At 44.3% G+C, this 25,430-nt stretch overlaps 1 protein-coding gene across 13 annotated transcripts in view; it reads left to right on the forward strand.

Annotated features, from left to right (window-relative positions):
- The window catches only part of GTDC1 (glycosyltransferase like domain containing 1), a 471,831-nt gene that overhangs the window by 240,957 nt on the left and 205,444 nt on the right, over positions 1-25,430 (forward strand). The window contains exon 10 of one of the 13 annotated variants that reach the window (XM_073647238.1): positions 17,938-18,061. The exons of the other annotated variants lie outside the window; for them this stretch is intronic. Coding sequence (XP_073503339.1) covers positions 17,938-18,006 — 69 coding nt within the window. The 3' untranslated portion in view covers positions 18,007-18,061. Of the gene's footprint in view, positions 1-17,937; positions 18,062-25,430 lie in introns of those variants that run through there. 13 annotated transcript variants of the gene reach the window in all.

The following is a 25,430-nucleotide window of genomic DNA, read 5'->3' on the forward strand; positions in this document are numbered from 1 at the left end:
ATTTAATTTTTGCTTGATTTAACCCCTTCGTTGCCAGTGGAAAGGGTGACTGGGAGTTGCGAAGGAGGGCGAAATGTTTGGTTTCTTCTCAGATATTTTGATGATGTATGTGCAATGTAAAGCTCCATTGTGCATCTGTAGGAAACAGTTAAAGCATGGGGAAAAAATAGAGATAGGAACAAAAAATGCAATTTAACACCCAATTTCAAGCTCATTATCTTTCATTGTCTATTAACTTGGCAATGGTTCAGGAGGTAGCCTATAATAGTTTAAAATGCTGACTGCACAGTTCCAATGCTGTGTGCAGTGCTTTGCAAGCCAGTAGAATTGCATACAGCTTTTAACCTGTAATGAAAAAAAGAAAGTAAAGGAACCCACCCAGAAGGCAGGGAGCTTTATGATGTGTGGAGCCCCTCAGGCCTCGGTCGCCTTCCTCTTTTTTTCTGCTGCAGTCTGTGTGTTCCAGCATTTTACAAACCAAACAGATCCAGCGAGGACAGCGTGGGGTCTGCATTATAGTCCTCATCTCTGAGACTTTAAAAAAGGAAAGAGAAGCATATATAGATATTAATTATATATTTTGCCTGCTAAGGTTTAAGATGTTCCTCATGTGCAAAGTGAGGTCTAATCAGCAATAAACATCAGTCTTTTCACAGCCAAATACACTGGAGAAACTGTTGTAAACTGTGAATAAAACATATATTGGGTGATACGTGCATCAGCTTTATCGGTACGGTTTGTGAATACAAAGTTCTGGGAATGTAACATGATACTTAGGTCTATCTACTGTGACTATCTGTACAAAACCAGCTTACACTTCCCAACTTTTTAAAGTCGTTTTGAGTTTCATCCTGTATTATACTCCAGAGCTGCACTCACTATTCTGCTGGTGCAGTCACTGTGTACATACATTACATTACTGATCCTGAGTTACATCCTGTATTATACTCCAGAGCTGCACTCACTATTCTGCTGGTGCAGTCACTGTGTACATACATTACATTACTGATCCTGTCCTGATCCTGAGTTACATCCTGTATTATACTCCAGAGCTGCACTCACTATTCTGCTGGTGCACTCACTGTGTACATACATTACATTACTGATCCTGAGTTACATCCTGTATTATACTCCAGAGCTGCACTCACTATTCTGCTGGTACAGTCACTGTGTACATACATTACATTACTGATCCTGAGTTACATCCTGTATTATACTCCAGAGCTGCACTCACTATTCTGCTGGTGCACTCACTGTGTACATACATTACATTACTGATCCTGAGTTACATCCTGTATTATACTCCAGAGCTGCACTCACTATTCTGCTGGTGCACTCACTGTGTACATACATTACATTACTGACCCTGAGTTACATCCTGTATTATACTCCAGAGATGCACTCACTATTCTGCTGGTGCAGTCACTGTGTACAGACATTACATTACTGACCCTGAGTTACATCCTGTATTATACTGCAGAGCTGCACTCACTATTCTGCTGGTGCAGTCACTGTGTACATACATTACATTACTGATCCTGAGTTACATCCTGTAGATATTTTATTATAAAACTGAAAAACATAACAATAATAATAACAGAAACATAACAAAATTAACAACCACAAAATAAACAATGTAATGAACTGGTCCAGCCGCTCCTTCTCCTCACACACATATTATACATATTGTGAGGCAGTGACCGGGATCGTATACGAGGGACGTTATATATCCCCCAGAATGTGTACAGAGACCTATTAAATCCATTGGAGTGCATGGCAGTCACACACACAGCTGCGGCTGCAATGCAGGAATGAAGGTGAGCAGTGACCTGGTCAGGCTATCTGGCTAAGGCAGATTAGTAAAACCCGGCAGGGCCTTCATTTTTTGGAGGAGGTCACAGGAGGCAGTGGGGCGGCCTCCTCCCTTCAACCCAGGTTTTCCAGTGGCTCTTCCCACAAGTCCTTTAAAATCCCTGCACTAAGGATTAGTGTTGTTCTATGTTGGAACCTGCTAGGAGCACAGCAGGAAAGCTCAGCAGGATTGAAGGTGGCTGAACCCACGCCTAGGAAGGCTCTGCACCTGTCAGGCTCTGAGCGGCCCGGCGCGGCCGTTGCCCACGGCAACCGTTGTTTATGGACTCATGTTAACCCGTCTGCGAACCAGAGGACTTTCTGTTTACCCGTGAGTTGCTAAATAAAAGCTGTTTATGTTGGACTTGCTTGGGTCACTGCCTTAGTTACTGCACGGTGTGAACAACGCCGCCTTACAATATATACAGAATAATAACTACTTATATTACAGACTTCTGGTCCGGTTACAAACGAAAATAATAACCACAAACAATAAATAAAATAAACATAAACAAAATAAACGATAGCTGACAAATATATGCAAACTTTTTTTTTTTTTTTTAAATTAATATAAAATAAATACTAACTATACAAATATATGCAAGACGAAACAAAACACCCCACACTCAAGCCCACCAGTCCCAACCCCGGCACTGACCTGAGAGCTGGTCCTGCGTATCATGCCTCGGTCCATGTCCAACGTCCATAGGACAGATCAGGCAGTGCAAGTTTTTCACCCAATAACCAGTGTCCCAAAGCCCCACAAGATGAACCCACCACCCAACCTAACACCTACACCCAAATCCATGTCCTTATATACAATATATACAGAAACAAACAATACAATAGCAAACAATACAATAACCACAACTAACAAAGCCCAAGTTCGGCGCCTGCAGCCCTACATCACTGTCTACTAATCAAAACAAAACAAAAATCTACGGTGTCAGCATCAGCCCACCACCAGGAGAGGAGATGACCAGACTAGGGCACACTAAAAAAAAAGCCCCTCCAGAGGAGAGCGGCCCTTCGTGTGCCCAGTCTCTCATACTCCAGAGAACGCACCTTCACCAGGTCACAGAGTATGGTCCTAAACACATCGTCCACTGGGAGGATTTTCCGTTGCATCGATACTAAGCACCGTGCGTTCCACGTGTGATACCTAACCACTGTGCTAACTAGAAATAAGGTGCAGCGGTCCCGACCACCCAGGTCTCCGGATGCTCCATAGGCCCATTAAACATAAGAGAGACCGGACAGCCGGGGCCACCCAATGGAGGCGCCCACCCTGTTGTACACCTCTGTGTTAAAGGGACAACAAAGCAGAAAGTGGTCCATTCTTTCCAGCATGGTACACAATGCTCCCAATGACAGTTTCTGTCCTCAGAGCTCTTACACTTCAGATTGTCCCTCACACACAGTTTCCCATGGAAGCAGCGCCAAGTCCCAAAACTTCAAGGTGATCCTCATAGAATTGAAAAGATGCAGACCCTCCCCAAGATCCCGACTTGGGCAATCCCTGAGCGCCAGAGTACTCTGAAAATGGGTCAACAGAACCCTTTTGTTAAGGAGATTCCTCGGCAGAGTCCTGACCTCCCACATTCCCAGACCCCACCGGTGAATTACCTTCAGAACCAGGGTAGCGTAAGCCGGGAGATGTCCATGCGGAGTGCGTAGATCCTTCACTTGCCCTCCTGTCTCCCATTCCTGGAAGAAAGGCTGAAACCACCACCTACAGGAGAATACCCACGGAGGAGCCCTCTCTTTCCAGAGGTTTGCAATATTGATCTTAATGAAGCTATTCACAAGGAATGCCACAGGTTTGACCATACCCAACCCTCCTAGTCTCCTCGTACGGTAAGTAACCTCCCTCTTGACCAGGTTCAGTCTATTCCATTATAACAGTTGGAAGAACAAACTGTAGACCCGAGTACAGAGAGGCTCCGGCAAGATGCACACACTGCCCAGATAGATCAGCAAAGGGAGCAGGTAAGTTTTGATCAGGTTTATCCTTTCCCTTAGGGTCAAAGACCAACCCTTCCATTGGTTCACCTTCTGAGTGGTGATCTCTAGCCTGCTGTCCCAATTTGGCCAAATTGTATGCCAAGAACTTTTGCGGAGACTTTGGGTCCTGGAAGGGTGTCCGGGAGATCAAAACCAGGATCTCCTCCTCCCAGCCAGAGACTCTCACACTTATCCCGGTTGATCATAGACCCGGATGCCTCCGAGTAGTGATTTACCTCTGACATCAGCCATTTTGCCTCCCCATCAGAAGAAACAAAAACGGTGACGTCATCGGCATACGCCACCACTCTGAGTGGCTTCTGGTGCTGCCTGGTCCATCCCCATCCCAGCCAACAGTCCACGCTCCACCCTCCTAAGAAGTGGGTCAATCCCAAACACGTACAGCAGCGGGCTCAAGGGACAACCCTGGCGAACACCACACCCAACCTCAAAAGAGCTGCCAATCCAACCTTTCACAAGCGGAAAACTCTCTGCCCCAGCGTACAAGCTCTTAAGCCAATCAACAAACCCCCGGCAGGCCATATCTCAGAAGGACAGACCAGAGGTACTCATGATTAACCTGATCAAACGCTTTTGCCTGGTCCAATGACAGCATGTACCCCTTCCAGTGGCCAGCGCTACCCTGCTCCACCGCCTCTCGGACACAGAGTACAGCACTAATTGTACTGCGGCCCGGAATAGAGCAATACTGGGTTCCTGAAAGGAGCTGGGGCGCAAATTTCACCAGCCGATTAAACAGCACCTTTGCCAAAACCTTACTGTCTGCACTGAGAAGCGCTATGGGACGCCAATTCTCAATGCAAGATGAGTCCTTACCCTTTGACAATATGATCAGGGCAGACCTCCTCATTGACTTCGGCAGAGTGCCTGAGGAAAGACACTCATTGAATACCTCAGTCAAGAGGGGAACCAAGGCGTCCTATAAGGTCTTATAGAATTCAGACGTTAAGCCATCTGGACCAGGAGATTTCTTTAGGGCTAGCCCTTCAGTCGCCATCTTAACTTCCTCTTCCCTGATCATCTCTGTCAAAACGCCAAGAGAGGGGTCTACCCCTGGTTCGGGGACGGCTTCAGCCTGAAAAGCCGACATCTCATCCCAATCCAGATCCCTCTTCCCCAAGAGGTGCGAGTAGAAGGATCTGACGACCTCCAGGATCCCTGATCTGGATCTTTTCAGGGAACCCGCATTGTCAACCAGTCCTGTTACAACTTTACGATTCACTGACATCTTGCAGTTTCTGTAAGGGTCGGCGAGCGGTACTTCCCATAATCCCTCTCAAAATCCAAAGATGCATGTTTATCATACTGACACCTCATCAGCAAAGATTTCACTCTGGAGATCTCCTCGTGGCTACCTCCAGTTGAGACAAGATGCTCGAGTTTCCTCCTCAGGCCCTGATGGAGGCAGTGCCTGTCCAGGATCCTGAGGCTCGAGAGCTGGTGGAAGAATCTCACCACCCTTTTCTTGAACATCTCCCACCACTCTGACTTACTACTACCTGGCTCTGAAGAAAATCCTCAAAGGATTGTCTTATCTCCGCTTCTTCCAAGAGAGATGAATTGAGCCTCCAAAAGCCTCTTTCCATCCAAGGGGTCTCTGTAACATTCAGAGAAAACAAAATCAAACTGTGATTGGAGAACTCGACCTCAACAACAGATACTGCTGAAGAGATGGCTTCCTCATTTAAATAAAACCTGTCCATCCTGGATCTACAGTTACCTCTATGATAGGTGAACCCCTCGTGGCCTGGGGTGTGCCGGATGTGGACATCCATCAGGCGAGCCTCACTAGCTATACTATTAAGGGCGACGCTATCATAAGTCAGCTTGTCTCTGGAACCTCCTCTATCCCGGGGCCTCGTGACAGTGTTGAATTCCCCTCCAAAGATGACCTGCCGACTTGTAAAAAGGTAGGGCTTGATCCTCATAAAGAGACACTTCCGGGGACCATGGATATTAATGAGCCGAAGCTCCTGTCCCTTCATGAGAACATCTAATATCAGGCACCTCACCATTTCTAACTCAATAACCCGTCGGCATTCTACTGGTGTGGTAAAAAGGACCGCCACTACGTTATACAGCTCGGGCGCAGGAGACCAATAGGAGGGCCTGAGTCTCCACTTCCTCTTAGCGTTTGGTAGCCTGGTCTCTTGCAAAAAGAAAATGTCAGTTTCAACCCAGCTGAGAAAATCAAAGGCTGCAAATCTAGCCATATTTGACTTAATGCTAGTGACATTAATGGACGCCAGCGTCAACGGAGTAGGTACCACCATCATTGGTGATTGAGTTTTATGGCTTTCTTCTTCCCATTCCCCTTATCCTCTGCCTCAGAGGAGGAATCCTTCCCCCTCTTTAACAACACAGAGGTGTCCATTCCCGCATTTTTCCTTTTTTCGTCCTCGTCTGGAACCTCACCCTCGGTCTCCTCCTCAGAGGAAGAGATGTTCTCAAGGGCTTGGAACCGGATAAAAAGACCAACCAGAGGGGAGTCAGTTTTACCTTCCTTAGATACCTTGGTCAGAGCGGGAGAAGATGTTTTATCTCCCTTCTTTCTCTTCTTTTTGGTGCCGAGCTTACTCTTGTCCTCTAGCCACCGCTTATTATCCTCATCCATACTTTCATAATGGGAGGATTCTGAGGCTGAGGCGGTTTCCACCCTGTGGATGCTCCTGTCCTCCTCATCCAACTCATCATCCCTCGGGGCCTCAGCAGCAAGACTGGCATACAGGACAGGGGCCGCCCCAGTAACCCGAGGCTCGCCCCGCTCCCTCTTCCAGGCCCCTCACCAGATACCAAACTCGTCTTGTTTTTTTCTTTGGCATCTCCACCACCTTCCATACCAACCAGGCACGTCATGATGTCATAACAAGAAAACGTCTCGTTATGAGTCATCACAGTCACTTTCTTGATTTGGTTTTGGCGAGGCACTGCCTGAACGCTCTGCCCCGACAGACCCCTCACTCTGCTGCCGCTCCTCAACTAAGTGATCTGCGGCAACAGCATTTAGAGGCTGCCCGAGCTGCCCCCGACACTGGGCTGCTCCCCCTCGCACTGAGGAGCGCACAACAGCATCGTGGCCTGACCGAACGCCCACTGGGCTGCCCTCACTGTCCAGCCTCTCGGCTGATGCACCTCCTACTGCGTCCCTGCTGCTACAAGCAGAAACGGAGCTCTGCGCCTCACTACCACGCTGTGTAATCACCCCGCGCCTTTGCACCGGATCCACAGCAGAACTCTGGCTGAGCTGGGCAACGAGGCTTACACAGCGAGCTGACCCTGCAGCCGACTCAGTGGGTACAGGGAGGGGGGCATATACATAGCTTACCGCTTCCTGCAGCTTTGGCTTGTGCTTCTTAGCCTTTTTCTGGCCCCCAGGTGCCTCTTCTGGTAGATCGTCACCAAGATGGAAGTTCTGGAGGCACACTGGGGACTCCAGTAGCTTTATTTCCGCCATTAGCGCCCATTCCTGGCCGTTGCTGTCACTGTCCTCCTCAGAGCCGGCAGAACTGCGACCGGATGTCATTGTCGCTTGTCCTGCAGGGCGCTCGCTGCACGTAGCCTGCGGGTGACTTTGCAGGCTGCCAGGTGGGGCTTTCTGCTGGTCATCATCCACCTGGCTCTCAGGCTGCAGCCCCATCTGCCTTTGCTCTCTGAATCGGTCTTCATTTATCAGTTTTTCCTTAAAAGGACCACTCTGCTCTCTGGTGACAGCTTTCCTAATTTCAAACACATTCATTTCACTTGTGAGCCTCTTTACCTCCGCTTTGTCTTCCTTGGTTTGGAGGCACCTGCAACTTTGGCGCTTGTGCAGCGCAGTTCCTCCCGGAGCCTCCTGATGAGCTTACTCGCATCTTCATACTCATGGAGGCGGCTCATGACCCGGGAGGCATAGGTGGACACAGACTCCCGAGGACTTTGAATCACCCAACCTTCCTCCGTGAGCCCTCAGCTTTCCTCCGGAAGGAGCGCCATCATGCACGCTGTCAGGCTTACCCTCCATGCTGGAAGCCTTGTGGCTTCTCTGAGTCTCCACAGTCCAGGGGGGAGTAGGAGCCACATTGCTGCGACTCCTGGTGGAGCTTCTCACCCCCCGAGTCCTCCAATGTGCAGGCCGGTTGCTGGTTTCTTCTACACCCCGCCGGCCTGGTTCGGGAAGCAGAAGCCTGGGACTTGGCTCCATCACGCATCCCTGGAAACCCACTCCCTCCCTGGGTAGGAGAGAGAGCAGATCCCCAGGTGGAGAGGTGTTGGTTCTCAGAGCTCAGGACCACAGAGCAGTATCTGCAGCCACCACACCCACAATCATCACAGTGAGCAACAGCTGATCAGAGCTGCACTCACTATTCTGCTGGTAAAGTCACTGTGTACATACATTACATTACTTATCCTGTACTGATCCTGAGTTACCTCCTGTATTATACTCCAGAGCTGCACTCACTATTCTGCTGGTGCAGTCACTGTGTACATACATTACATTACTTATCCTGTACTGATCCTGAGTTACCTCCTGTATTATACTCCAGAGCTGCACTCGCTATTATGCTGGTGCAGTCACTGTGTACATACATTACATTACTTATCCTGTAGTGATCCTGAGTTACCTCCTGTATTATACTCCAGAGCTGCACTCACTATTCTGCTTGTGCAGTCACACTGTACATACATTACATTACTTATCCTGTACTGATCCTGAGTTACCTCCTGTATTATACTCCAGAGCTGCGCTCACTATTCTGCTGGTGCAGTCACTGTGTACATACATTACATTACTTATCCTGTACTGATCCTGAGTTACCTGCTGTATTATACTCCAGAGCTGCACTCACTATTCTGCTGGTGCAGTCACTGTGTACATACAATACATTACTTATCCTGTACTGATCCTGAGTTACATCCAGTATTATACTCCAGAGCTGCACTCACTATTCTGCTGGTGCAGTCACTGTGTACATACATTACATTACTTATCCTGTACTGATCCTGAGTTACCTCCTGTATTATACTCCAGAGCTGCGCTCACTATTCTGCTGGTGCAGTCACTGTGTACATACAATACATTTCTTATCCTGTACTGATCCTGAGTTACATCCTGTATTATACTCCAGAGCTGCACTCACTATTCTGCTGGTGCAGTCACTGTGTACATACATTACATTATTTATCCCGTATTATACTCCAGAACTGCACAAATTTAAAACGAAGCTGAACTTTTTCTGTTGCTTCTGACCTGAATTTCCCTTATAGTCGGCCGTGGAGATCAGTGAAGCTAGTCACCTGTCTGGAGATACGGCCTCCTCATGTTCATCTGAGAAGCCCCCAGTATCAGACCTGATCTTCACATTTGTACAATTCTTGTATTTTGGAAACTCCAGGTTTCCCTGTGTCTTTCAAATTGATGAAGTCTTCTGCTCCGTCTAATGTATAATATTTTGTTACTGTGGATGGATACGGAGCAGATGTGCAGATACAACTCCACAGCGCGTTACACAACTTACAGGAAACACAAATTTCATGTGCAAATATTGTACTGCAGCGTCACACAGACTGGATCACACATTCTCCTTCCCCGCACCCCCGACCCACAGAACCTGACCCGTCATGTAGTGTTTGTATCTGCATCATCCCAGTGTGTACAGGGCCGGTTTTAGACAAAGTGGGGCCCTAAGCAAAAGTTTAAAGTGGGGCCCTAAATGCTGACATTCTGCACCATCACACAGAAACATTTCGGTTGTATTTACATGCGCTGAGTTTAGGCCATTCAATGGGCACGATCGACAATACTGAAGTCATTCGACGCTTGTTTCCCGGCCTCTTCACAGTGGCTGAGTAAGAATGATGCGCACAGAACAAACACTAATCGATCAATCTGTCCACATACAGTATCATGTTATCAGCAGTAGATCTGCAGTTTTGACCTGGCGATGTGCTGCTGAGAACAGTGATTTATTTTCCGGCATAAACAATCTAATCACTGGATGATTAGACAGCATTTTACTTGTTTAGTATAATACACCCCCATAGTCTTCCATATAATATAAAGCACCCCATAGTCCTCCACATAGGACAATGCACTCCCCATAGTCCTTGATAGAGTATAATGCACCCCCCATATAGTATAATGCTCCTCATAGTCCTCGATAGAGTATAATGCAGCCCGCATAGTGTATAATGTCCCTCATATTCCTCCATATATAATGCAGCCGCACCAGAGTACGCTGCAGACCCCCATATATTATGATGCAGACCCCCCAGTGTATTATGCAGATCCTTATATAGTATAATGCAGCTCCCCAGAGTATGGTGCAGACCCCCCAGAGTATGATGCAGACTCCCATATAGTTTAATGTTGCTCTCCCAGAGTATGATGCAGACCCCCATATAGTATACTGCAGACCCTGATATTGTATAATGCAGCCCTCCCCAGAGTATGATGCAGCCCCATAAAATTAAACAGCCCCACATAGTATAATGCAGACCCCATATAGTATAATGCAGCACCCCCAGAATATAATGCAGACCCCCATTTGGTATAATGCAGCCCCCCAGAGTATGATGTAGCCCCATAGAATTATGCAGCCCTATATAGTTTAATGCAGACCCCCAGAGTATAATGCATGCCCCCATATAGTATAATGCAGCACCCCCAGAGTATTATGTAGACCCCCACATAGTATAACGAAGCCCCCCCAGAGTATTATGCAGCACCCCCATATACTATTATGTTGACCGTCATATAGTATGATACAGCCCCCAGTCCTGCAGTATTATGGCCACCACGTACTCTCTGATTTAGAAAATAAATAAATACAATACTCACCTCTCCTGCTCCGGTGTCCACAGCGCTGAGACGCTGCACAGCGTGGCGCGATGAAGTGACGTCATTGTGCCCCCTGCGTCAGAGCGGGAACGATGGGAGAGGGAGTGTCACATGACGCTCTCTCCTCCATCATTGCTTTCAACTGTATCAGCATCATAAATGCCGATATAATGGAATGCATGGGTGGGGGGGGCAGATCCCGGTCCCCCTGACTCACAGGCCCTATAGCGGCATGCCACTGGCTGGTGGAGTGGGGGCTCTAGTCAGGGCCCCCAACGCCGGCCCTGAGTGTGTATGTGTATAGATACACTGTGTCTGACGTTATATCGGTCTGTCGTTCTCTCTCAGACTCTATTTCTATCTGTCTGTCTATTCTTCCATCCATCTCTCTATGTACCTTCCCATCTCTGTCTTATCAATCTTCAGTGGCTTGAAAAAGTATTCATACCCCATTTACTTTTCCACAGTTTTACATATTTTAAACAATTAAATCTGGAAATTGTGACATACATTTGTAATTTGTATTCGGCCTCACAGAGTCAATACTTTGTAGGACCACCTTTCTCTACAATCACTGCTGCAGTCTTTTGGGGTCTGTCTCTACCGGCTTTGCACATCTAGAGGTGACATTTTTGCCCCTTCTTCTTTGCATTCTCACTCAGTGAGATTTGATGGAGACGTCTGTGAACAGGAATTTCAAGTCTTGCCACATTATCAATGGGATTTAGGTCCGGACTGTGACTGGACAATTTACACACATGAATATGCTTTGAAATAAACCATCCATCCATTGTAGGTCTGACAGGATTGTTAGGGTTGTTGTCCTACTGGAAGGTGAAGCTATGTCCCAGTCTCAAGTCTTTTGCAGCCTCTAACAGGTTTTCCTCCAGGATTGTCCTGTCTTTAGCTCCATCCATTTCCACATCAACTCTGATCAGCTTCCCTGTCCCTGCTGAAGAAAAGCATCCCCACAGCAGGATGCTGCCACCACTATGTGTGATGGTGGGGATGGTGTTTTCAGAGTGATGTGCAGTGTTAGTTTTCTACCACACATGACAATTTGCATTTAGCCACAAAAGTTCATCTGACCAGAGCACTTCTATCTATCTATCTATCTATCATCTATCTATCATCTATCTATCTATCTATCCACGGTATCTATCTGTCTATCTTTCCACGGTATCTATCTGTCCATCGTATCTATCTATCATATATGTATCTCCATATCTATCTTGTATCCATCTATCCATCTATCCATCTATCTATCTATCTATATCTCTATCCAATCTTCTACCTGTCTCGTATCTATCATCTATCTATCTAGAAAAAGAAAAAAAGAAGCAGCACTAGCAAAAAGACAAAACTTCCTACAGGTGCCAAGTCTTCCAAGCAATTACTAATCCTCTAAATAGTGCAAAAGAAATGGAGGCAGCACACCATTTGGAAATAATTAGAAAAGGTGATTTAATAGCCCATTGTGGCTCAGCAACATTTCAGTTAAATTGAGAACGATTTTCAAGCCGTGAACAAGTGAGAATACAGACTTGTTATAGGTGCACTCATTGCCTAGTAATTCAGACAAAATGCAAAAGTGCATAACAACAATATAAATTGCTGTAACAAGATTAATACATATACTTCAATATCAAAAAGTGCAATATTAAAGTGCATCACAGTGACATGAAATAATCATAATTCATATAAAGTTCAGAAAGTATCACCCCATCATTCATTCGTAATTTGCACCTATTCCTGCGTCTAGCAGATCAAAATGCGCATGTCGTCGATGTAAGCGTAGAGAAAAGAGGAAGCGCTTGAATACACAGGCGCGAAGTCAACGTGCGCCATATTAGAAATGGTTCATCGTAGTTCGCATGTCCGCGCTTGCGTACAGCAATTACTTAAAGCTTAATCAAAAAGGGAAAAAAACACTTCACTGCACGGGCGCCATGTTTTAGTGACATCACTAGCGCCAAATTAGGAAAGGTCCATTATATTCGGCATGTTGCGCATGCGCACAGCAGCCACTGTGAACCATAACACTGATTTAAAGGGGCCATGTCCAATATGTCAAAAGAGAAACCTCCCATTAGCCTGAGTTGGCATGTCTGTGACTATAAAATAAAGGGGAGATATGCATCCCGCCAAGGACACAATTCTCAACCCAAAATCTATACTGGGCTATACGGCCAATCATTAAAGTTCGAAAATAAATAGTAAAGCTTCCTCATCATTCATAAAGGCTCATAAGGACCTAGAAAAACTTTTGTGAAACACACAAAATACAATAGAAAAAAAAATGACAAAAAAAAATAAATTGTGAAGCGCAATTTACTTTCATTATTACAACTACATATCCACTATATTTTTTTGCTATACTTTTTAATATACAACAGCAAAATGGGTTGAGTCACGCTCCAAGCCAATATTCATTGTTCCAAATGATCTATAAAGAAAAATAGACAATTCAAATTATGTGAAACATATTTGCAAAATAAAGAATCACAAACTATAACTTAGAGAACAAATTATAATCAAAAAAAGGGAGAGAAACCAAAATCGAAATAGCCAAGTTAATTTAAAATTCTACACTTAGCCCATTAGGACGCAAAGTATTTAACCTGTTAATCCACTGTGGATCCTTGATTTTAAGTAGTTTAACTCTATCCCCCCCGCTTCTCAAGACTCGCACATGATCAATAATGCGAAATTTAAAAGGAATCTGTCACCAGGTTTGTCCCATGTAAGATAAGGCTGCCGCCTTTCAGCCCTGATATGCAGCATTCTAATATTCTGTATATATGCCCCCGATCCGGCCTGCAAGACAAGAAAAACATCTTTTATTATACTCACCTACGGGGCGGTCGGGTCCGTTGAGCGTCGCTGTCTTGGTCCGGCACCTCCTCTCTTCTTGCGATACCGTCCTCCTTCTGTGCTTCATGTGGATGACGCATCCTACGTCATCCACACAGTGTCCCCCGGCATTTCGCTCTTGCACAGGCGTACTCTTCCCTTCCCTGTTGAGGGCAAAGCAAAGTACTTCAGTGCGCATGCGCCGTGAAAGGTCAAAGAGCCCCGGCGCATGCGCACTACAATACTTTACTCCGACTCCACAGAATGTCCCTGTTCTGTAAAATGTTTTGAAACCGGTAAATCTATTCTTTTTTTTCTTTGTAGTGTACCGATGATGATTTAATTTGGTTTTCAAATCCCACGTTGTGTCCCCCACATGCCATAGGTTACAAGGACATTGTAGGAAATAAATAATATATTCAGAATCTCATTTGGGTACTGATTGAGCTAAAAAAAATTCCTTGGTGATTGGATGTGTAAAATGATCACCTTTCAGCATATTCACACAATTAATATATCTAAGGCATAGGTAGCATCCCGTCCTCCATTTACCCGTCAATGAAAGTTGTTTACTAGTCTTTAAAGGTCCAAATTAAAGGTCCAAAATCTGAACGTACCAAAAAAAGTCCAATTTAAAGGTCTAAACCTAGCACGCTTATAGGAGAATAAAGCAGGGGCATATACTCTATTATTCCTGGCAAACACCTGCCCAATATTGGCCATTGCTTTCTAACAATGCTTGTGATCTTATTCCTTTCCTCACAAAGGGTAATGACCATTGGAGTTCTTTTAGGACCTTTCGTCTTATTAAGCCCACTACAAAGGAGACTATTACTTTCCATAGAGTCCACATTTTTCTCCCATTTTTCCAACAAATTTTTGGGATAATTTCTCTGTTTCAATTTATTTGTCATGTCTTTAAAACAAGACTTTATGGTCTCATCCTCACCGACTATCCTTTTTCCCCCCAAGAACTGGCTGTATGGTGGCGACTCAACTATCCTCCTCGGGAGGTGACTGATATATTATATTGTATATAAAGTAGTCAAGAGCTATACATAACCAGTATATCCAAAAATTGAATCTTAGTTTCCGATTGCACCAGAGTAAATTTGATGTCACTATCAATATCATTCAAAAAATCATGATAGCAGTTTAATTTGGACATAGAAGCAGTGCAGAGGGGGAAGACGTTGTCTATGTATCTCCACCATCTAAGAACCTTGGCAAAGTAATGTGATACATAGACAAGGTCCTCCTCCAACATTATCATCAGTAAATTAGCATAAACATGCGCCATATTGGCGACCATTGCAGTTCCCTGTTGTATATAAAAATCATTCCCAAAAAGGAAATAATTATTGCTAAATACCATCTCAAGTAATTTAAGTATAAACTCAATGCTCCTCGATATATAAGTCGTTCCATGTAATTTTTTCTGAACTGCCAGAAGGCCTTTATTATAACGGATTGATGTGTACAGTGTTACAACATCAAAAGAGGCCAAAATGACCCTTTCATGTAGTTCAATCTCTTGTAGCTTACATTAAAAAAATCAATCGTGTCTTGTATATAGGAAGAGGCTTTCCTAGCAAGTGGGACCAAAATCCTGTCACGGAAAACCTCTATATGGATAAACATGGAATCATTCACTGATGTTATTATTGGGTGTCCAGGAGGATTGACTAAGGAATTATGAATCTTTGGCAATACATATATGACTGGAGTAATTGGGTTTTCAACCAAAACTCACTTTTTTTCCCAAAAATTTTTTGGGAAAAATGGGGGTGCGTCTTCTAATCCGAATGTAGGTGGGGCGGCTACAGTGGAGCGGGGTCCCCGAGGCAGGGTCGTTGCTGCAGGAAGCTGGTGGTGGTGGTGGCAGGAGTAGGGCAATACTGTTGGCCCCGGGCTGGGAGGAGGGGGTGTTCCGTGGTGCAAGGCTTCGGTGGAGTCCCAGCACTTCCCATCCTTTTCACTGTTGTGGACTTTGGGAAAATGACCGCTGAAGGCTGCGCAAGGTCAAATTGAGATCTCTGCTTTCGAGATGTCAATCTACGCTTGCGCTGCCCATTTTCCTGGCCAAAAATAGGGGTGTGTCTTATGGTCCAATGCATCTTATAGTCCACAAAATACGGTATAAAGATTGTCATCTATAATACCCTTTTCTCTTGCTTTTCCTAAAAAAATATCTATCTATCTATAGTGGGGAAAATAAGTATTTGATACAATGCCGATTTTGAAGGTTTTCCCACCTACAAAGAATGGAGAGGTCTGTAATTTTTATTATTAGAACACTTCAACTGTGAGAGACAGAATCTTAAAAAAAATCCAGAAAATCACATTGTATGATTTTTGCAAAATTAATCTGCATTTTATTGCATGAAATAAGTATTTGATACAATAGAAAAACAGAACTTATTATTTGGTACAGAAACCTGTGTTTGTAATTACAGAGGTCAGATGTTTCCTGTAGTTCTTGACCAGATTTGCACACACTGCAGCAGGGATTTTAGCCCACTCCTCTATACAGATCTTCTCCAGATCTTTCAGGTTTCGGGCTGTCCTTGGGCAACATTGAGTTTCAACTCCCTCCAAAGATTTTCTACTGGGTTCAGGTCTGGAGACTGGCTATTCCACTCCAGGACCTTGAAATGCTTGTTAAAGAGCCACTCCTTAGTTGCCCTGGCTGTGTGTTTCGGGTCATTGTCATGTTGGAAGACCCAGCCACTACCCATTCTCAATGCTCTTACTGAGGGCAGGAGGTTGTTAGCCAAAATCTCGCGATACATGACCTCATCCATCCTCCATTCAATACGGTGCAGTCACCCTGTCTCCTTTTCAGAAAAGCACCCCAAAAGTATGATGTTTCCCCCACCATGGTTCACGGTTGGGATGGTGTTCTTGGGGTTGTACTCATCCTTCTTCTTCCTCCAAACACGGCAAGTGGAGTTGATACCAAAAAGTTCTATTTTGGTCTCATCTGACCACATGACCTCCCATGCCTCCTCTGAATCATCCAGATGGTCATTGGTGAACTTCAAGAATTTCAAATAGGCTTGGACATGTGCTGGCATGAGCATGGGGACCTTGCTTGCCCTTCAGGATTTTAATCCAGGATGGCGTAGTGTGTTCCTAACAATAATGTTTCAGACTGTGGTCCCTGCTCTCTTCAGGTCATTGACCAGATCCTCCCATGTAGTTCTGGGCTGTTTCATGACCTTTCTCAGAATCATCCTTACTCCACAAGGCAACATCTTGCATGGAGTCCCAGCCCAAGGAAGATTGACAGTCATCTTGTGTTTCTTCCATTTTCTAATAATTGTGCCAACAGTTGTTGCCTTCTCATGAAGCTGCTTGCCTATTGTCCTGTAGCCCATCTGAGTCTTGTGTAGATCTACAATTTTGTCCCTGGTGTCCTTAGACAGCTCTTTGGTCTTTGCCATGGTGGAGAGGTTGGAGTGTGATTGATTGAGTGTGTGGACAGGTGTCTTTTATACAGGTAACGAGTTCAAACAGGTGCAATTAATACAGGTAGTGAGTGCAGAGTAGGAGGGCTTCTTAAAGAAAAACTAACAGTTCTGGGAGAGCCAGAATTCTTGCTGGTTGGTAGATGATCAAATACTTATTTCATGCAATAAAATGCAATTTAATTATTTAAAAATCATACAATGTGATTTTTTTGTGATTTTTTTAAGGTTCTGTATCTCACAGGTGAAGTGTACCTATGATTATCTATCTACATATCTATCTTTCTAGCTATCTATCTACCTCATATCTATCTGTGTGTCTGTCTATCTATCCATCTATAGATAGCTGGTTCCCATCTTTTGTAACACACAGGGTTGAGCAGATTGGAAAAAATGCAAAAATTTGCATTTTGTCCACTTTGCTAAAAGTATAGCCAATGTTAGTAAAGCAAATCTTTAATATATACTTTACCCTCCCAATAATCACAGGAGTAACGCCATGTTAATTTGCAAGACAAAAATGTAGCAGTAGATAACTGACATAAGACATGGCACCGACATATATTAATGTAGAGATAGCTACGACCCATGTTATTTCACTACATCCTGATTACCGAGGACGAGGAGGATGAGAAGGTGCCGGCCTGAATTTTTAGTTTATTTTTCAATACTCCATAAATGACGGGTCACTGTGTAATCCTCATTAGACGCGGAAACTTACATCTCACACCTTCTCTTACATTCTGCCCCCAGCCAGTATTTTGTAGGTTGCATTAAATCCAAGACAAATTATATTTCTTGCTCAGAAAACTTTCGAGTTCTCAGGAGGGGGGCAATTGCGGTTTGTCTTCCAACAGATTGCCTGACATAGCTGTTACAGACCTTCTGTTGTCTAATTCTTGTTACACTTTTTTATTCTAGATGTCATCTAATTACGCTCACTGTAGCGTTTACATCCATTTAAAAGACATCGAAGACATTCAAAGATGACACACAAGATCACCTGATTTGGCGGTAGACAACCTGTTCGAATATAAGTCCCAGCATGTCCTCCTAAAGCAAAGGAAGGTCACCTCAAAAGCTTGGGAGTCTGTAAGGTCATAATGTGGTTTCATAGTAAGCTCCGGTCCTTGTAGGTGACCTTGTCCCAAGAAGAATTGTACTGTTACTTGAAAAATCCTTGGACTTGGTTTCCAGAAATCATACTTTAGATTAATATGCAAATTGGCTGTTCAGAGCACCATGGGCGGGGATTCACTGTCCGGTGCATTTTACCATCAACAGAAGTAAATATAAGGAGCTCTTCATGTGCAGACAGGTCATGTGCAGACAGGTCATGTGCAGACAGGTCATGTGCAGACAGGTCATGTGCAGACAGGTCATGTGCAGACAGGTCATGTGCAGACAGGCCATGTGCAGACAGGCCATGTGCAGACAGGCCATGTGCAGACAGGCCATGTGCAGACAGGCCATGTGCAGACAGGCCATGTGCAGACAGGCCATGTGCAGACAGGCCATGTGCAGACAGGCCATGTGCAGACAGGTCATGTGCAGACACGGCATGCACACATGGCATGTGCAAAGAGGTCATGTGCAAAGACGGCATGTGCAGACACGGCATGCACACATGGCATGCGCAGACAGGTTATGCGCAGACACGACATGCACAGAGACGGCATGCGTAGACTCTGCATGCCCAGATACTTTTCTGTTCTCTTTTTTTCCCCCTTTTCATAAATAAAAGAGATGCCTTCACTTGAGGCTGCAATCCCACATGTACACTGATTGTCACATTATTAGCGCATGCGCAGAACAGCCTTCCTCCTGGGGTTGGCCGACTCCCTGTTCTGTGCATGCTCCAATATATCGGCAAATGGTGCCCACTCAGGATATCAGTGGAGCGTCTATGACTCAAGTGATGTATGATTAAGCTAAAGTAAGATTTCCAGATACCAAGCCCTCTAGCCCCCCCATAAGGGTCTGCTCTTACTTTTGACAATTCATTGTGACCAGACAGACTCACACGATAGGTGATAACTACCAGAGTGGTTGGGGTCCATCTAATAAGACCCCACAGATCATCAGAACAGGGTACTTGTGTCCCTCGCATGTGCCACTTCCACTATATTCAATCTCTATATGACTGGTAGAGAAAGCAGAGTACAGTGCTCTGACTTGGGTCCTCCATTGTAGCAATCAATGAGGTTCGCTACTGTTGGATCCCACCTATTTAGTTCCTATCACTCATTCCGCGAATAGGTAGCAACTGCAGTATCAGTAGTCAGGCTATTTCGGGCACTGTGCACTCTTTCATTGAGAGCCTTTGTTGGCCATTCCAGTAAAGAATAAATCATTCTTCAACCTTTTTCTTGCCTTTAAAAATACCACTAAACAGCCAGACACTATTAAAATCAGCGATGTCCCACTGTATGGATCTATTACAGGGCAATGGCATCTGTTAAATTAGGCTTCAATGGGATTCCCATCAGTATTGGTGAATGCACAGAACAGCGAGTTGGAAAGCTCAAGGTAAAAGGCTTTTTTGCACGTGCGCTGATGCTACAATAATCGGTGCATGCATTGGATTTCAGCGAAGACTGCGCTGATAGACATGGGGTCGCGACAGAAATCTCCACTATAAGAGTCCATTCAGCCTTATTGTGCCTGTTCTTCTGTCCTCTACAAATGGAGAAATGGCTGCGCGTGCGCGGCGCTCTCAATTCATTTTTTTGGAGTTCTGAAAGTAGCACAACACTCTTGCTCAGCTATATTTTTTGAAGCTCTAGAGAAGTGAAGCGTAAGGAGCCGGCATGATAGACATGGGTCTCGCCTCGGGGACCTGCACAAATCTCCGCGAGAGTCTATGGAGCCTTATTGTGCCTGTTCTTGTGAGCGCTACAAATGGAGAAATGGCTGCGCATGCGCGGCACTCTCAGTTCATTTTTTTGGAGTTCTGAACGTAGCACAGCACTCTTGCTCAGCTATATTTTTTGAAGCTCTAGAGAAGTGAAGCGTAAGGAGCCGGGCATGATAGACATGGGTCCCGCCTCGGGGACCTGCACAAATCTCGGCGAGAGTCTATGGAGCCTTATTGTGCCTGTTCTTGTGACCGCTACAAATGGAGAAATGGCTGTGCATGCTCGGCGATCTCAATTCATTTTTTTGGAGTTCTGAACGTAGCACAGCACTCTTGCTCAGCTATATTTTTTGAAGCTCTAGAGAATTGAAGCGTAAGGAGCCGGGCATGATAGGCATGAGTCTTGCCTCGGGGACCTGCAGAAATCTCCACAAGTGAAGCGAAAGGGGCCGTGCATGCGCAGCAATCTCTCCGCCCTGCATCAGAAAAGAAAACAGAGTCTATAAAGCTATATGAAGAATTGAATCACCAGGAATAGGCATTCACTTTAAAGAGCCCAATATTGAATATCAGCTACATTTTACTCATGAGCCTAAACTCAAAAGTGACTTTTGCAGTCTTCTAAAGGATCACGGTAACTTTACGGCCCTGTTAAGTTTCAGGAATCATTGAAAAAAGGCAGCGGGGTTCCTGGACAATTAGCTTATCCAGCGAAGCTAGGAACTTATCATGTGCCATGACTTATAACTAGTGTCAGTAGTTCTTCAAGCCTCTTCCAAGAGCAGAGATCTAATTCTGCGTCCTATTTCAATTTGGATAATGCAAAATGCCATCTCTCCCTTCACGGCAGGAGACAGAAAACCTCCGAGCAGCCGGTGTGCTCTCTTCAGGGTGGAAGAATATGGCAGGGGAAAAGAAATGTTTATAGAAAAAAAAAAAACGTAGTTACCACGATAAGGGGATCGGATAAATAGGGTGGCAGATGGATACACATTTGGTGAGAGGAAAGTACACATCCATTTATAATTTATGACACACACAATGGAAGAGAGACTTTTAGGTTGTAAACAGGGAACAAGTGATGGAGCCGAAGGAAAATGATGTTTGTTTTGAGTATTTCAAGTTATTGGCAAAAGGAAGATCAGAGAGATTAAAAAATACCATATTGAATGATACAAAAAAAAAATAGCATTTTTATTTATTTTTTTTTTACTCCTGGGGTTTTTTACCTTTTGATAAATATTTGAGTGTCTCCCGATTTTAATTTGCTTGCACAGATTTCATTCCCACCGGTGGGGAGCTGGCGTTCTGGTATTTACCAAAAGTGACAATTTTATGGACGGTTTGTAGAGACGATACGTGGATTACATTTTCCTTCACTTGTGTTGCAATTTTGCACAGAATTTCTTTTTCAATTGTAACTTTTGTATCTATCAGGACATTTAGATTTTAGAGGATGAACATTATGCGTAAGACAGATGGCAAGTTAAAAAAAATAAATAACTAGTCTAAAGTCAACTTTTAAAGGTGGTCCAAGATGAGAGAGTTTGTTCTTGAACAGAAACAGCATCACTTTGGGGCAGGGGCTGTGCCTGATATTTCTTAAAATTCTCATGCACAAAGCTGGACCTAAAGCTGGCCATATACAGGTGCATCTCACAAAATTAGAATATCATCAAAAAGTTAATTTATTTCAGTTCTTCAATACAAAAAATGAAACTCATATATTATATAGAGTCATTACAAGCAGAGTGATCTATTTCAAGTGTTTATTGTTGTCAATGTTGATGATTATAGCTTGCAGCCAATGAGAACACAAAAGTCATTATCTCAGTAAACTAGAATAATTATCAAAAAACACCTGCAAAGGCTTCCTAAGCATTTAAAAAGGTCCCTTAGTCTGTTTCAGTAGGCTCCACAATCAGGGGGAAGACTGCTGATTTGACAGATGTCCAGAAGGCAGTCATTGGCACACTCCACAAGGTCCCAGAGTCTGGAGGAAGAGCGGAGAGGCCACAATCCAAGCTGCTTGAGGTCTAGTGTGAAGTCTCCACAATCAGTGATGGTTTGGGGAGCCATGTCATCTGCTGGTGTAGGTCCACTGTGTTTTATCAAGACCAAAGTCAGCGCAGCCGTCTATCAGGACATATTAGAGCACTTCATGCTTCCCTCTGCCGACAAGCTTTATGGAGATGGAAATGTCATTCTCCTGCAGGACTTGGCCCCTGTCCACACTGCCAAAAGTACCAATACCTGGTTTACACACAACAGTATCACTGTGCTTGATTGGCAGCAAACTCGCCTGACCTTAACCCCATAGAGAATCTATTATAGAGAATCTATGGGATATTGTCAAGAGGAAGATGAGAGACCCCAGACCCAACAATGCAGACGAGCTGAAGGCTGATAACAAAGCCACCTGGGCTTCCATAACTCCTCAGCAGTGCCACAGGCTGATCGCCTCCGTGCCACATTGCCACATTGTTGCAGTAATTGATGCAAAAGGAGCCCCGACCAAGTATTGAGGGCATTTACTGAACGTACATTTCAGTTGGACAACATTTTGGATTTTAAAATCATTTCTCAAGCTGTTGTTAAAAATTATTCTAATTTACTGAGATAATGACTTTTGTGTTTTCATTGGCTGTAAGCCATAATCATCAACATTAACAGAAATAAACACTTGAAATAGATCACTCTGCTTGTAATGACTCTATATAATATATGAGTTTCATTTTTTGTATTGAATAACTGAAATAAATTAACTTTTTGATGATATTCTAATTTTGTGAGATGCACCTGTACGTAAGACAGCTGTCGGCCAAACGCTCAATCGACATCTACCTCTCCCGACTGCCCACAGGAACATATTCAGACCAGAGCTCCTGTGTTCTTTATAAGATAGCCACTGCCAGATTACTCTGACAGCGGCTTATCTCCATGCTAAACATAAAATCAACAGGCCGGATCCTTCATTCACCACTATCTACTGGGAAGTTAGGGAAGTCCCTCTACACATTAGACGGTTGTCCGACCCCGCTGAAATCAGCATGACGCATTCTGCTGACCTTTAGATAATGCGTAGGGGACCTTAAGACTGACTTCATTCAAAATCCAGAGCTCACCCTCTCATTGCCAATCTTTCTCTAGAGCTACACAAGTTCTCTGGAATGCTCTCCCTGACAATCAGGTTAATTCTCCAAGTCCCCAGTTTTTAGACAGGATTTCACTTTTCACCAAAGGCTTCATTTAACACTTTCTCCTACGTTTCCTAAAGCCCCACTCAAGCGGATTTCTTTTTATTATAGCGCTGGAGTGATGCAACTAATTAAGTTCCTTGATCCTAGTCCTATACTTACCAACCACTGTCTTCCGCTCTTCTCTGCGACGTTCCAGTCACACATCTAAATCTTGTGACCTCAACTTCTGACTTGACCGGAAGTCAGAGGTAGTGTTCACAAGTTCTCGATTCAAGTCTATGAGCCTCGTTCTGGCTCTCATAGCCTTAAATTAAGTTGTGACTTTTGGACACTGGAGTAATCCGGCAGGTCACAAACTGCTGAAGACCGACTGAGTGGCACCAATACAAGATGTAGATGTTGGCTTGTAAGTATAAGACTGGGAAAAGGGAACATAGATTAAGAGCACCACTGCAATTAAAAAAAAAAAAGCTGGAGTGGTGCTTTAAGAGGATATTAAGAAGGGTCTGTAGCTTGTTTAGAACTAAAAATAAAAAAGTTGGGGAACCACTGCCTTAGTTGATATCTTCATCTTCAATGGTATATTCCCCATCGTGGACACAATATAGATTCGAAGCCACATGCAGCTCACCAGTCTTTTTCATACCCAGTCCTCTTACATGTGGCTGCTTCTGGTTCTCCATATCTATCCTATTTACTTGAGTGAATTGCAGTACCAGACACAGCCACATGCACATGGAGGGTGCTGTATAATGTGCTGCAATGAAGGAGCTGCAGAGCACCACTTTTTTCTTATTCTACGGATCCATTGTACACACGATGGTTGGACCTTAAAAGATAGACTATCGATGTTTCCTTAACCTCTACTGCCATTAAAATGGGCCTGACCACTTCTGGGAAATAAAGTATGACATGATATACAGTTAGGTCCATATATATTTGGACAGAGACAACATTTTTCTAATTTTGGTTCTAGACATTACCACAATGAATTTTAAACAAAACAGTTCAGATGCAGTTGAAGTTCAGACTTTCAGCTTTCATTTGAGGGTATCAACATTAAAATTGGATGAAGGGTTTAGGAGTTTCAGCTCCTTAACATGTGCCACCCTGTTTTTAAAGGGACCAAAAGTAATTGGACAGATTAAATAATTGTAAATAAAATGTTCATTTCTAGTACTTGGTTGAAAACCCTTTGTTGGCAATGACTGCCTGAAGTCTTGAACTCATGGACATCACCAGACGCTGTGTTTCCTCCTTTTTGATGCTCTGCCAGGCCTTCACTGCGGTGGTTTTCAGTTGCTGTTTGTTTGTGGGCCTTTCTGTTTGAAGTTTAGTCTTTAACAAGTGAAATGCATGCTCAATTGGGTTGAGATCAGGTGACTGACTTGGCCAATCAAGAAAATTCCACTTCTTTGCTTTAATAAACTCCTGGGTTGCTTTGGCTTTATGTTTTGGGCCATTGTCCATCTGTAGTATGAAACGACGACCAATCAGTTTGGCTGCATTTGGCTGGATCTGAGCACACAGTATGGCTCTGAATACATCAGAATTCATTCGGCTGCTTCTGTCCTGTGTCACATCATCAATAAACACTAGTGACCCAGTGCCCCTGGCAGCCATGCATGCCCAAGCCATCACACTGCCTCCGCCATGTTTTACAGATGATGTGGTATGCTTTGGATCATGAGCTGTACCACGCCTTCGCCATACTTTTCTCTTTCCATCATTCTGGTAGAGGTTGATCTTGGTTTCATCTGTGTAAAGAATGTTCTTCCAGTCTATGCTGGCTTTTTTAGATGTTTTTAGCAAAGTCCAGTCTAGGCTTTTTCTTCTTGATGCTTATGAGTGGCTTGCACCGTGCAGTGAACCCTCTGTATTTACTTTCATGCAGTCTTCTCTTTATGGTAGATTTAGATATTGATACGCCTACCTCCTGGAGAGTGTCGTTCACTTGGTTGGCTGTTGTGAAGGGGTTTCTCTTCACCATGGAGATTATTCTGCGATCATCCACCACTGTTGTCTTCCATGGGCGCCCAGGTCTTTTTGCATTGATGAGTTCACCAGTGCTTTCTTTCTTTCTCAGGATGTACCAAACTGTAGATTTTGCCACTCCTAATATTGTAGCAATTTTTCGGATGGGTTTTTTCTGTTTTTGCAGCTTAAGGATGGCTTGTTTCACCTGCATGGAGAGCTCCTTTGACCGCATGTTTACTTCACAGCAAAACCTTCCAAATGCAAGCACCACACCTCGAATCAACTCCAGGCCTTTTATCTGCTTAATTGAGAATGACATAACGAAGGGATTGCCCACACCTGTCCATGAAATAGCCTTGGAGTCAATTGTCCAATTACTT

The sequence above is a fragment of the Phyllobates terribilis genome, unplaced genomic scaffold (genome assembly GCF_046119375.1).
Source record: "Phyllobates terribilis strain yellow unplaced genomic scaffold, ASM4611937v1 Scaffold_9__5_contigs__length_417890890, whole genome shotgun sequence".
Lineage (NCBI taxonomy): Eukaryota > Metazoa > Chordata > Amphibia > Anura > Dendrobatidae > Phyllobates > Phyllobates terribilis.